Raw genomic sequence first — 13,234 nt, 5'->3', positions numbered from 1 at the left:
GCACTCCTTCAAGCGTAACATTCAGCATCTATCAGCATCTGAGGTGCACTTTCCATTTAAAATTTCGGCCTGGCACCTTTTCTTTTTTGCGTGCTTTTTGTGATAACCTGGACAGAGACGCCAGTTATACATGAACGACTAAAGCATGTGTAAAAACGACACCAAGAAGAACGAGGACAGGAGAGACTTTACCCTTCTCCTCGTCCATTCTCCGCGTTGTTTTTAGCGCCATTTCCATCGTTCGAGTTTTTCTTTGCTAAATCCAGCGGGCGCGGTAACCAAACTCCACTGGCTCTCCTCGGAAATGTTTGCGTACACTTACAGAATGAAGCCTGCGCTCTTCCTGCTCTAATAGGATGGTGCGGTGAAGGATGGTCGCAAAAAGTTATTAAGCTTCTCAGCGTAGCACATTGATCTACGGAACCTAATTGACATTATTGTAGGATACAACTTAAAAAAAAAACAGCTGTTGTTACCACTGGGCGATGGTCCGCGGGGTAATGTATTACTCCGTAGCCATTCATGAAAGTACACGAAATAAGCTTTTTAATGTTGGACAACAAGCCAGGTGTCAAAACTATAGAGCTTATAACTTTTTTCTCCTGATTAGCTTCCTGTTTAGGTGACAAGAGAAGTTCTAACAACGGACTACTTTTTTTCGTGTAAGAATTCTGTGCGATGGTCCTGAATATGGGCGGAGCTTCACTGCAGACTTAAGTTGAGTTCTATCCGACTGCAGTGGCCGGGAGCTCTGAAGTGGCTGGCCTATTTTGACCTTTCACTGGCTCTTTTTTGTCTCCACGGCAATCTTCCGCTTGTGGTATTCGGTTCGATCGCGTTCCCGGCACACTTTATGGACACCAGGGCCCGCTTGCTCGAGGGAAATAGTCCAATTCCCGGCGTTACCTTATTCAAAGTTTAAGTCCTTGGTTGGCTTTGAGGAAAGGAATGCGCATAACTGGCTCATTAGGTAAGTAGACACCTCCATCACGCTGTGATGTACCGACCAGTGGTGTCCACCAAACGTGTTAAGCGTAACGCGTTACCTGGCTGCCGTTGTACCTCCTAAAACTGCTCCTACAAATGGCTCCTACAAAGCTATTACAGCTGTCGTAATGGGCTACAGCCGAACAAAAGGGAGCGGAGCTAAGCATAGAGGCTCGAGGAGGTGATGCCGCGCGAGTACGGCACCGCATCTACGAACATGACGCCCTCATAATAACATCCACAATTGTCACGGGACTCACAATGCGTTGCTGCACTGGATCTGGAACCCTAGGCGCGGTAGAATGCTCGACAGGAGGCCTTTCGCGAAACAGCTCACTCCGATGCCTTCGTCAGACAACAAATGGCGGCCGGAGAACGCCCTGGCCTGTTATTCGTTTACCTCTTCTTCCACTCGCAGCGTTTTTCGACGAAGTCGTCTTCCTCCAGCTGTTGGAAAAAAACTCAACCCAAAAGAAGGTTGGCCAGCCCGGGGCGCAATTGATCTCGGGGCCCGTGAGAGTGTTTTCCAATCTGTAAATCAGATACTGTTGCTTACAAAACCAGACCCCTAAATGAAATTTTGTGCAGTGAGCTTGCTGCTGGGCCATTTGGTGGATCTTGAAATTCTAACAAAAGGGGGGTCTCTTTTAAATCTTTTGTACGCACTTTGTATCCGCTGGTACTGCCCTTTTGTTGAAATTCCTCCATGAAGTCGAGACTTGGACAAATATCGCCTGACTGGGACAATCGTAATGAAACGTATAAAAGCAGGTGCCGACATTGAAATAAACAAAAGCAGAACGTTAATCCTCCTGTACATGCAAGGTCCCTATTAAAATCAATCTGATTTTTGATTTCCTTCGTCTCTTTCTATGCGTCTGCCCACTTTTTTTTCTGCCAGTCTTATTTTTTCTTTATTTCCTACTAGGCGTCTGCCAACTTTTTTCCTGCGCGGATGATCCTTAACTTGTAATTGTTGCTGTGCGAGTCGTGCATTGATATATATCATGTGTTCCAGCGAGCAATGACAAACAATATTTAATATATGGTTCTTAATAATTATAATAATAAAGACAACAAGAACACTACTGCATTGCGCCAAATAAAAACAAAATATACTGACATCCTCACTGCTAATGCCTCATTGGGCTTGGGAAGCAGAGACTGACAGGATGAGAAACTGCGCGTTCAAACACACAGGGCATGATAAGGCAACATAAACATGACAAAACTTCAAATTAGTTAGGAGACCAAAAAAAAACAGGAAAAGCATGCTCCGTATTGATTACCACTCCTTTGAAAGGTAGCATTAAGGAAAACAAGAATGCGACGAAATAATACCTAAGAGAAATTGAAATGGAAATACAGGAGAAACTCACAACAGGTGCGTTGAAATAACACATAACAAATCGCCCTGCATTCCTGAATATAAGTGAAAAGAAGGTCATTGTAACAGCCCTGAAACGGTAAGATTTTATGTGAAAAGGGGTAAAACATTATGTACGCGAAGTCATTAGCCTATTAGTTGTCACTGTATCTAAGCATCGTTTTCAGGTTATATTTAGTTTCGGCACGAAAAACACTTGAAGGTAACCTGTTGAAGTAAAAAAGATTGTAATAATCTCTTAATAGCTTACCACGTCTTGGCAACTTGTTCCTTCGGTCGAAGAGACCATGGGGGACAATATGGGATATTATACAGGTAGTTGTTAAATCAAATATGTTTCTAGAAAGCCGTTTCCGTCTAAAGACGGTCAAAATCGAACAGGGAAAATATTTCATAAACATCGGAAGCGGGGCCTAATCATAACAAGTATCTTATAAAATACATCATAAGATACAGGTAATCCTATGCTTCTTGCGAACTGCACAGTGGCCATATAGTGCTATTCAATATCGCAGTATACTAAAATCAAGAGCGTTTACAATGCTTTTCCTACTCAAAGCGGCTCGTGATGCCTGATGTTGTAAACTACGCATGAGAATGTTCGGAGCCTCTCACAAAAAGGGAGAGGGAATCTTTATATGAAACGGCGATGCCAAAGTATATTCCTCAATATTTTACTTTAGTCGCATAGTTCAGTGATTAACATTTACAACGAAAACAAACACGCTCTTGCAACAAAAGCTGGTAACTAAGGTCGATAATTTTTGTTGCGGCTTTGTATTAAATAAGTTGAGTCTTGGAAGTGTTAACTTTAATCAGGTACTGCGAGAACCAGTTCATAGTCTTAATTGCAGCATCTGGAAGAAATGAAGACATGTCAGGGTTGTTCGGCGACCGGGCTACTAGGAGAGTATGAGACAAGGCTAGAGGCACAGCACTTGCAAGGTGATTCAGGTAGGTGTTAAATAACAAGGGAGTAAGTATCCAGCCATGAGGAACGCAAGCTTTGATTGGCACGAAATCACACCTGGCTCGCACCGTAGCGTATTGCATTCTCTGCTGTGTAAACGAATTCGCCAAATACAAAAGAAAACATGGAAGCCAAGCAAGGACAGCTTACAACACACTGGGACACACGCTGTCAAAGGCATTGCTGCCATCCAGAAACAAAACACAGACAACCTGGTCACATTCAATGGGTGCGTTTAACAATCCAGGAAAGTCCTCCAGTAGCATTTTATGTTCCTTTGCATCGTGCACAACCATACTGACACAGCGACAGAATTGCGTGCTGATTGAAAAAACTTGTCATTTTCAAAAGCAGATGTTTTGCTAATGTTTGCCTCAAACAGGGGAAGACTGAAATGGGGCGATATTGCTAATATCTATTATGCTCGTCGGTTTTGTACATCGGAATGTTCACACTCGAGCCCACTTATAAGACACCTTACGTTCGCGCGAATTGTGTTCATTGTATCCGAAATTCGTGGTAAGTGGACTTTTCTTTTTACACGCAGAAATACGCAGTCCGACGAAACTGGCAATTGCTTCCCAGCGAAGTTCGCCATAAGCATCGGCTTCCTCAAATGAGGCCATATCACGGTGCTTTGCAAGCCCTGCAGAGCGGTCACACGTAGTATGTTTCTCGCCAAGGCCGAAGCAGCAATATGCTTTAAGAACGTGGATAACACAATCTCGGTTAAAGCGTTCACGACAACCGGAAACAGCTGGACCTACTCGATCGTCACCAGGTTCTTGGCAGTCAGGGATTGTTCACACTAAGCGTACGATGGCGTCATCACTTTGCTGTGCCGGCGTCATGATTGGCCCCACACGAATTCATCCCAGGCGAAATGATGTTCGGCCATCTGAGCGTCAACAACGCGTTGTTACAAACGTACATGTGTCTAATCACGCGAGTGTTCAACAGCCTCTTATGTCGTTTTTTCGCCCTTTAATCATGCTTTACTGAAGCAATTTCTGATGCACTCGGCCGTCAGTCCCATCCACACGGCCTTAATTATTTCCACAGCGGCGAACAAAGATCTCTGAATCCGAACTCTAGCACCTTGTGCATAAACTGCTACCAGCATGTGCTGTACATAGAACCAATGCTATGACGACTTGAAAGCCTGAATGACGTCCATGTCCAGTGGCCGAATCGTGCAGCTTTCATTCGGTGGCGAGAGCACCATTGTCACCACAAACAATCAAAAAAGGCAACATGTGATTCGTACCAAATTTGTCAAGCACGTGCAGGAACTCAAATTTCTTTCCCTTTATCATGGTTGAAGTCAACAAATAATGTCAGGTGAAACTCGCTTATCGCCCTTTTGAAACTCGTTCCGGTTTGCATGCTTCTCGAATAGCAACAAAAGCTGACGCATTAAGCTGGCTTTTGAGTTCGGCCTGTAGAGCGCGAATGCGTAAATGCCAGAGTACCACAGACTGCTAGACTTACCGATGACAAAGGATTCCCGCCGGTCGCAGCCGTTCATCCTAATGCACAAAAGCACGCTAACGCGAATGTTTACGTCTAGTGCAGGTGTTGCCTTTCAAGGCATTCGTTTTTGACGGCACCAATTCCTAAAACTGCGCGGTTTTCTTGCATTGTTTCGCCTTTATTGTGGCCTTTTTAGGTCCCTACACTTTTTGTGAGGACGGGTGGGACGGGGACTTCAAGGCGCTTTTCAAACTGCGTGCTTACCAGGTGCGCGAGTTTGTCCACTGGCGGTGCGAATGCACGGCGACTCTTCGTTCGTTCTACCCTAGTTCCGCCGGCGTGGTTGTTCGTTGTATCTTATACGCTGTTCGATTGCCCTAATGCTTATTTTTAAGGTATCACCGCCGCTGTTCGAAATAAGTGAGCGTTCGTTATAAATGGGCTCGACTTATAGCGGTTTTTAGTGTTTGACGGAATCATGCCACTTCAGATGATGCTTTTATAAAGTGACAAAAAGTATTTCCAATAGGATTCGCAGATCATCAACGCAAATTCCATTTTTTCCATGGATTTATCACTCACTAATGAAGGGTAAGTGTACAGATTCAGCTATACTGTTTTTTGGAGTATACATAATGAAGGATGTCGCGTCCTACCCGACACTTGAGGGAGAAAAAAATTAATTTGCGATTTTTTTTCGTCAGCGCTGTAATAAAATAGTTTTTTCATCGTTTCCACGCCTTTTGAAACCCCTTGAATTATTCGCCATACTTTTTTTCTGATATCACAGCCAGCATTTATAAATTTCTTTCGAAAATGTACCCATTATTATTAGAGCACTGGGCGCGAAACTCGGAGGCCGGGGGTTCGTATCCCACCAGCGGCATGCAATTGTTAATCTTCTACATTATAATAAATTATCTTTCAGACATAAAATAAGTTCACATTCAATTCCTCGTATATTAGCACCACAAATTAAAAAAGAGATAGAAACACTTTCTATGATTTCCTTTGTTTCGGCGACTTTGTTTCCTCCGTATGTAAGTCATAAAGAGGGCCTCATTTTCCTACCCATGTCTGCACGATGTCTATAAAAGAAGCTCTAGCGGCTCCTTACAGATTCTTTAGCGGCTATTAGGTAAGTCAGAAGAGTTACAAAGGCACTCAGAATTACTAAAGAGATACATGCTTTCAATAGGAGCATAACGAAGCGCGCATCCAGGTTACACTAGACACAAGAAGATGAGCAGAGCGTTGGCCAGAGGAGAGCACACGTTCTTCCGCACCAACCCCCAACCACAAATGCCTTCGCAAACTAGCCTGCCTTTTGATCTGCGCTCCGCTTTTCCCATCTCGACTTCCTCATTTAGGGGCAGTACACGTGGACTAATCCCTTCCCTCATAATAGAACGAGTTTGGAGGAGGCATCGCTTAGACGGATTAGGACTGTGGCGGGCCTTACCCCGTCAGTGGCGTGCCTTCGGGTCTCTCAAGAAGAAACAGCGCCTATAGCACCTGTCTGAAATATTGCGCGCCCGCCGCTGAAGTGGACGTGTCCCGGAACAAAGGCTTGGAGAACAAGACGAATAGAGGAAGTTGTACTAATGGCTACTTGAGAGAAAGACTTCACCCTGTGGCTGACAGGCAACACTGAGATCCGGAGACTGCCCAGGTTTCTCGATGAAAATAGCCTTCACGACATTCTGTAGTATATTGGCAGCCCGGTCTTATGCCACATAAAAAGTCCTCTTAATAAAAGAACTAGTTAAGGAATAAAAGCATCAGTGCATGCGCACCCCTGTTCTTGTTGTTGTTGTCCTCCAAGCATTAACGGCGCATACCCACACCCTGTGGCATCCTTGATTTGTGTCGTGCGTTGTCTGTATGCCGTCGTTTTGAATCCCAACCAAAAGCACGAATGCGTGAAAAGTGGCGCCCATAACATTAAGAAGGCATTTTTGTGCAAACTTCACTTTGGGTCTCAGTGACTCTAAAGGGTATAAGGCTCAGAAGAAACACAAGATGTTTGCTTGCCCTCATACGAGGACACCGGAACCGAAGCGGTTAAGACGCATTAAAGGTGTCCCACAGATCCGCAAAGGTACTGGAAAAGCGATCGTGGCGCAGCTGAGAGCACATCAGCGTAGCACTAAGCTGCGCCAGAATGAGAGACCAGGATGAACATGCCTTGAAGGTTAACGAGAACGTAGTTAGCTGTGTCTTCCGGCGATTTACGCGCCCTATAGGAGAGTACCTCAATATATGGGAATATCTGATTACTGCTTTTCGGCGCGGCCTTGCAGAATCTCGATGGAAGTAGCTTATCTTTATCGGACTACTTTCTGTTGAACGTGGAGCCGACATCGACTGTATTCTACTGAGCACAAAAAAATACTTCCTGTGTTCCTTTTTCCCACGGTATTGGCGGTTTCCTTAAAGCTCCGTAAGGAAATCAAACTGCCGCAATTCTAATCCATCCATGGTGACGTAAGCGTCCTGTCACTGAGTAAAAATGTATATATTGAAAACTTAACCCAACATATGATGATGGCGGGCAGTGATTTCACGTGTTCTTTTCTTCCTTTAGGTTCTGTGCTATAGCCCTACCTCGCCATATCCTCCGCTAAACTGTCGGTACAAAAAGCAATGTGATGTTCCCATGCCTATTATTGTGCGCTACATGGGGGAGCTAAATTTTGGAAGACTGCTGCGAGAGGGATACGAGAGAAAGACTTCTGAGCGTGGCATTGACTGTGGTTTCTATCGAACGCTTTTGAATTAAAAGGAAATGAAAAACGTTAACAGCATACTTCAAATAGTTAAGAACCTCACCGGAGAAAGCACTGAAGATAAGTGGAATTAAGCAGAATGTACTTCAGTCTATAAAAAAGCAAAATTTCAGAAATAACCGCCTTGTAATGCCTGGTGCTGCAACGTGGGAGGCAGGCAGTAGCAGCACATCAAACCACATACGCCAGTGAATATGTCAACACGATCGATTTACTGAACTCACATTGCATAAGGCAATGAACGAGGTAAGTTTTCAGACGTACAAAAATCACACTATACACAGATCCAGGCGATTATGTACCAATAATCAGAGGAGAGCAGGCATTACTAGTGCTACACTCCTGCGTACGGCCCCAACATATGTTCTGGGGGCTTCGCCTGAGACTGGGTGGCATTTGCACATTCCGGTTGCCGACACTGACTCTGCCAGTGTCTTGGGGCAGTAGGTTTGGCCAGGCCGCATTCGATGGCGGGAAGCAGCAACCGATGCTCACTGCTCGAGCTGATGGGAGCTTCTTGACAGCGGTCTAGTTCAAACCTCAACGACAGAGGTTCGTCGCGGCCCCGCTTCTTTCGTTGCGGAACATATTCAGGTAGAATCCGAACTTGCCACGTGACAGTCGGGTGATGCTCGCGGGTAGGTCCGAGACGGATGTGTTGGCGAAGCTGCAGATGTTCACGGCGAGGAAGGCGTTCTCCAGTTGCAAATGCTGCAAAATTAAATAGAGGAAAAATTACCATGCCGCGATTAAGGCGTTAATCAGCGTATGATGCAAAAATAGAGGTCGTGTACTCCTTTGATTCTTTGCAACGTGCTCGTAACGTGTATTGAGTATTGTTTCTTGCAGTTTATGTAGCGAAAAATACTTCTCATTAAAGACTCGATAATTAAGAATTCTTTAGTGCAGCGTCATCATTAATGTTTCAGTAACCAGCCGTCAGATACTTGTTCTCGGTGGATGCACCCCAGGATTATGAGACGACGCCGAGTTCTGCGGAATTTGCTTGTCGAAGCAACAACTGGTTTCAAAAGAAAACTTTCGAAGGGTTCTGTCTGGTTGGGGGAGGAATTTAACCAGACAAGAACGCAGTTCAATACCGGTATAACACAGGTTTCATAACCTACTCGCTTCCTCGATCACGTCTGACTGTGGGCAAGTTGTGGCTTGCCTTTTTAAGCCCTCGTTAAGTCAGCGTTCTTGTCTCGGTGAAATTAAATAGACTATTAGTTCACGAAGGGTTGAGAAATCTACGGGGCCATATGCTTCATTTCTCATCGACCAGGGATATTTATATTTTTGTACGACATGCAGTCGGGAAAAGAAAGTATTAGTTCTCGAGGTTATGAAATTATTTTCACATTTCATCACGCAAGAGATTCAAAATGCGAATGTTTTGGGCCCGTCAGGGAACCAGTGAGAACCAATTATATTATACTCCACTTTTCTTGGACCCTACATGTAGTTGCAACCATCTCAGCATGAAATTGCACATGGTTCTAGTCGCAGACCTTGTGAGATGGGCAGTGCTCCACTGGGTATCTGAACGAGGTGGCAGTGCATTCACAACCGGGAGATGGTCCTGTCTCGGTTCTCTTGGCGCGCACCTTCATCACGGCTCCAACGCGATGGCGTCCGACGAGGAGACCCGCCTGTGTAGCAGACTGCGGCTCTAGCGTCATATAAGGCATCCACTTGGATGAACTGGTCCACTCTGCATTCCACCACGGCAGGTGGACGCTGGAACGTAAAGAGCACGAAACTGGTCCATCGTTGCCCTGTAGGGTATCTATAGGCATCAATGGACATTGTCAGTGCGAAAATTAAACTTGGAAAAAATATATGAGTAGCCACACATAAATTGACAACCAGGTGAACGCCAAGGAAAAGCCGTGCAATGCCATGACACTGTCTCACGAACTGAATAACCTAAACCTTAAGTAGCGGTGGTGTCACAAATCGAGACCGGTTTCGAAGCCGTGGTACGGCCCCATATACTGAGCCGCTGCGGCCGCTCCGGTGGGGGGGGGGGAGGCGGTCTTTCAAACTTCCACGACATGAGCAAGCCGTCCAATTCCTGGCATGAGCTTTGAGGAGGGCAGCAGCGCATGGAAATTCGCAGTTCTTAATAAAATGTCAATGGACACTTACGGACATTTATACCATGATTAGCGTTCTTCGGTCCTGATAGGCGGGTACGATATTCGTGATAAATATTCCTGATAGTTCATGATAGGCAGGTGCGAACACTTGTTATTGGGGTGCCGACTTCTTCTTGAGAAGAACTACCTGCACCATGAAACCGCGCGTTCATCTAACACCGGAATCTTCAGAAATAATACCATCTGGACAACACCAACTGGCATGTACACTCTGGCGCAAGCGGAGAACGTCCTGCGTCACGTAATTTCTGGAAGCAGCAAAGCACATTGCATATCGTAATGTTGGCTCAGAAAGCGGCGTATTACAACAGCGACGGGTACTCTTACCAAGTGCGGCTTCACAATGGACGTTATGTCAACCAATCCCTCCATGCTTGTCCTCTTGGAATTTCGCATTATCTGCACTCTATGGGCGACCGATAACGCGAGCCATTGTGAACGCTACAATGCATAAGAGAGACAATCTTGCTTCACATACGAACAAAAAAAACGTCTGAGCATGATTACCATCTGTAACGCGAATTTCAACAATTACTTTGGCGAAAGCGTTGAATGTCCTTTCGTAGTTTCGCCACGATTATATTTTTTTCCTAGAACCTTGTGGTCGGCTGCCGTGGCTAGAAGCTGTGAGTGAATATATTTACCAGGCCCAGACAGCCGTTACAAGGCTTAACGACACACATTAAAAGAATATTCATACACATCAAGAAGCAAATATTTCATACGCGTCTGTGGCGAGTAGCACATCATCTTGGAATGTGCGGCATATTGCCGCGCAGCGTGTTCGTGGTCAGTGTTCAGATCGTGGCTTTATGCTCTAGTCCATCCCCAGCATGTTATTGGGCTTTAGCATGCCACTGACGTTCCGCTACTTAACATAAGCGTTCTCAACTTCAATTTTCGGTGAAATTGCGTTTTGACCAATTAGAGCTGAAAATTGATGTTTCTTACCTTGCACTCCTTCGTGCGTTACATTAAAGCAGCTAACAGCATTTTCAATTTGAGCCTGGCGCTTTTGCTATATTTGTTTATTTTTGGCCACAAGATAGTGTCACGCGATCTAGACATACTTGAAGAACGGAAGCTGCTGTAAAAACATCAAGGATTAAAACGAGGACAGGACACGTGTTACTTCTTTCCTCGGCTGTTCTTCGCATAGTTTTCAGCCCCATATTCATCGTTCCAGTATTTCGTGCCAAACTAAGCGGTCGCGGCAACCCAACTGCACAAGCTTTCCTCCGAGATGCGCACGCTTGCAGAACAATGGCTTCGATGTCCATGCCCTAAATAGAGTCAGGCTATAGGGGACGCCGTTTTATTCTTGATTGTGCTCGCACAGCCCGCCCTAAATGGCCAGGCCCACTTGGGCTACAACGCATCCGCCTTTTCATCTTTTCTTCAACCACAGAAGGAGAAGAATACGCCGTAGGGAAGGGCTCCAGAAGTTTCTACCACCAGGGGTTATTTAACGTGCACCGGCATGGCACAGTGCACCGGCCTCTAGAATTTCTCCTCCATCGAAATTCGACCGCATCGGCTGTGACAGAACCCACGTCTTTTGAGTCAGCAGCCGAGCACCATAACCACTGAGCCACCACACCGGCTGCGCAGGCGGCTAGTCACAAAAAATAAGATTTAAGTTTACTGGTTCAGCGCATTAACCAGCGTAAGACGATTACCATTAACGGCCGAGCGGACGGAATTGAGAGGTCCGGTTTGACGTTTCACTGTCGAATGCCCGGTCGGACTTTACAGGCCTGTTTCGGCACACCCGGCCTCTTTCCGCTTGCGGCCTTCAGTTCGATTGCGTTGTGGGCACGCTTCGCAGACTCCCGGGCCCGCTAGCCCAGCGTTGTATTGCTCGCAGTCTGAGGCCTAAGTTAGTTTTGAGGAAAGGGATGGAAAGGCGCCTAACTGGCTCAGTAGGTCACTGGACACCTCAATGGCGGCAGTGTCCACCTAAAAATTTCGGCAGTTTTGCGGCTTTTCTTTTCTCAAAACCAATGAAGGGCTTATAAGTAAGAAAAGGCGCATCACTGGTTCCCCGGGCCCCTGGGCATCTAAATCGCGCCGTGAGGTACGTGACGGTAGTGTCCACGTAACGCGCTACACGACTGCTTTTGTACCCCTCAGATTGCGTCTACTAAACGGCTTGTACAAAGCTAAAACAGCTTTCGCAGTAATAATGTGCTGCAGGAGAGCGCAATATAATTAAAATTTCCTGTTGGGCGAGTTGGCAGTTCATCCTGATGTAGAGGGGTGTACAGCGCAAACAAAGACAAGAAAGACGACACACACTCACTCACACGCGCTATGTGTGTTTGTGTCGCCTCTCTTGCCCTCGTGTTTGTTTGCGCTATAAACCCCTCTACATCAAGGAGAGTACTAGAAAGGAGCGAGGCTAAGCCTAGAGACGTAAGGAGATGATGCCGCGTGGGTACGGCGCTGCCTATCAGTGCTACGAACCAGACGCCCCGATAATAACGTCCATAGTAGTCATGGGACTTACGGCGCCTTCCTGCACAGACTCTTGATCTCTAGGAGCTGCAGAAGACTCGACAGGCGACCCTCCGCGAAACAGCCCACTTCCAGCCGGTCATGCAATCAGCAAATGGCGGCCCGTGAACGCGCAGGCCTGGTCTTCGTTTACTTCTGCCACTGGCAGCGTTTTTATTTCGAAGTCGTTTTCCTCCAGTCATTCGAAGAAAACCCCACCCCACAGGAGGTTGGCCAACCTTTAGTGCAACTGATCTCAGCGACCCGTCAGAGTGCTTTGTAATCCGCAAATATCGTCGCTTAGAAAACTGGACCACTAAATGAACCCGAAACTTCGACAAATATTGTCTGATCTAGGACAATCGTAATAAAACGTCAAACCGAAGACGCCTACTAAGAAATCTACAAAAACAAAGCATTTCGGCTTCCTTACGTACGAGGGCCCTATTCGCAGTCTCTTGTGGAACGTCTTGTTATTGTTATTTTCTTGGTCGGAATAATATATACCAAGTGTTCCAGCGAGCATTTATAAAAATTACGGAATACAGGTTGTTTGAATTATGGAAACAATGTCTCTTCAGTAAGCACACGCGGGAACGGCGAATGCAAGTTGCTTAATAATCACTCAAATAAGATAGCTCATTAACCAACATAGATTTTTAGCTTTGAAAGTTGCCACATTCTGATACAGTAGTGGTGCTGGCAAGGTTCATACCTCAACATACAGTCTGGTCTGGCCTATGAGATAAAGGAGGAGACAGAGATGGAAAGGGCCTTCTAGTTCAGCAGCCCTCTTAAGGCAGCCTCGGACCCGGTACGGAAAATCGGAGCGATCTGGCCCAAGAGGTGCGCGGGCCGGAGGGTGTCCTCTCAGGATGATAGGATAGGAGGTGGAATGGGAGAGAAGAGAATCTGAAAAAAACCTGGCGCACTTTAAGTGCGACAGCACTGATACGTCCAGCGACACCCA

At 46.0% G+C, this 13,234-nt stretch overlaps 1 protein-coding gene across 1 annotated transcript; it reads right to left on the bottom strand.

Moving 5' to 3' along the window:
- Window positions 1–8,014: 8,014 nt before the first annotated feature.
- LOC144136497 (uncharacterized) lies at window positions 8,015–12,371 on the bottom strand. The gene is made up of 3 exons (XM_077668868.1): window positions 12,278–12,371; window positions 9,118–9,346; window positions 8,015–8,317 (listed from the first exon to the last, which is right to left on the bottom strand). The coding sequence occupies exons 2-3, from the start codon at window positions 9,295–9,297 to the stop codon at window positions 8,147–8,149; spliced, it is 351 nt and encodes a 116-aa protein (XP_077524994.1). The 5' UTR covers window positions 9,298–9,346; window positions 12,278–12,371; the 3' UTR covers window positions 8,015–8,146.
- Window positions 12,372–13,234: the final 863 nt, after the last annotated feature.

The sequence above is a fragment of the Amblyomma americanum genome, chromosome 1, assembly GCF_052857255.1.
Source record: "Amblyomma americanum isolate KBUSLIRL-KWMA chromosome 1, ASM5285725v1, whole genome shotgun sequence".
In the NCBI taxonomy this organism is placed as follows: domain Eukaryota; kingdom Metazoa; phylum Arthropoda; class Arachnida; order Ixodida; family Ixodidae; genus Amblyomma; species Amblyomma americanum.
Note: the sequence above shows the minus strand (reverse complement) of the source record. Positions and strands in the feature narration are given on the sequence as shown.

Excerpts from the sequence above, each read along its gene's own strand:
- LOC144136497 (XM_077668868.1), bottom strand. The coding sequence starts at position 9,297 with ATGCCTTATATGACGCTAGAGCCGCAGTCTGCTACACAGGCGGGTCTC. Across the intron at positions 8,318-9,117 it reads AGCACTGCCCATCTCACAAG|CATTTGCAACTGGAGAACGC; the intron begins GTCTGCGACTAG and ends TTAATTTTGCAG.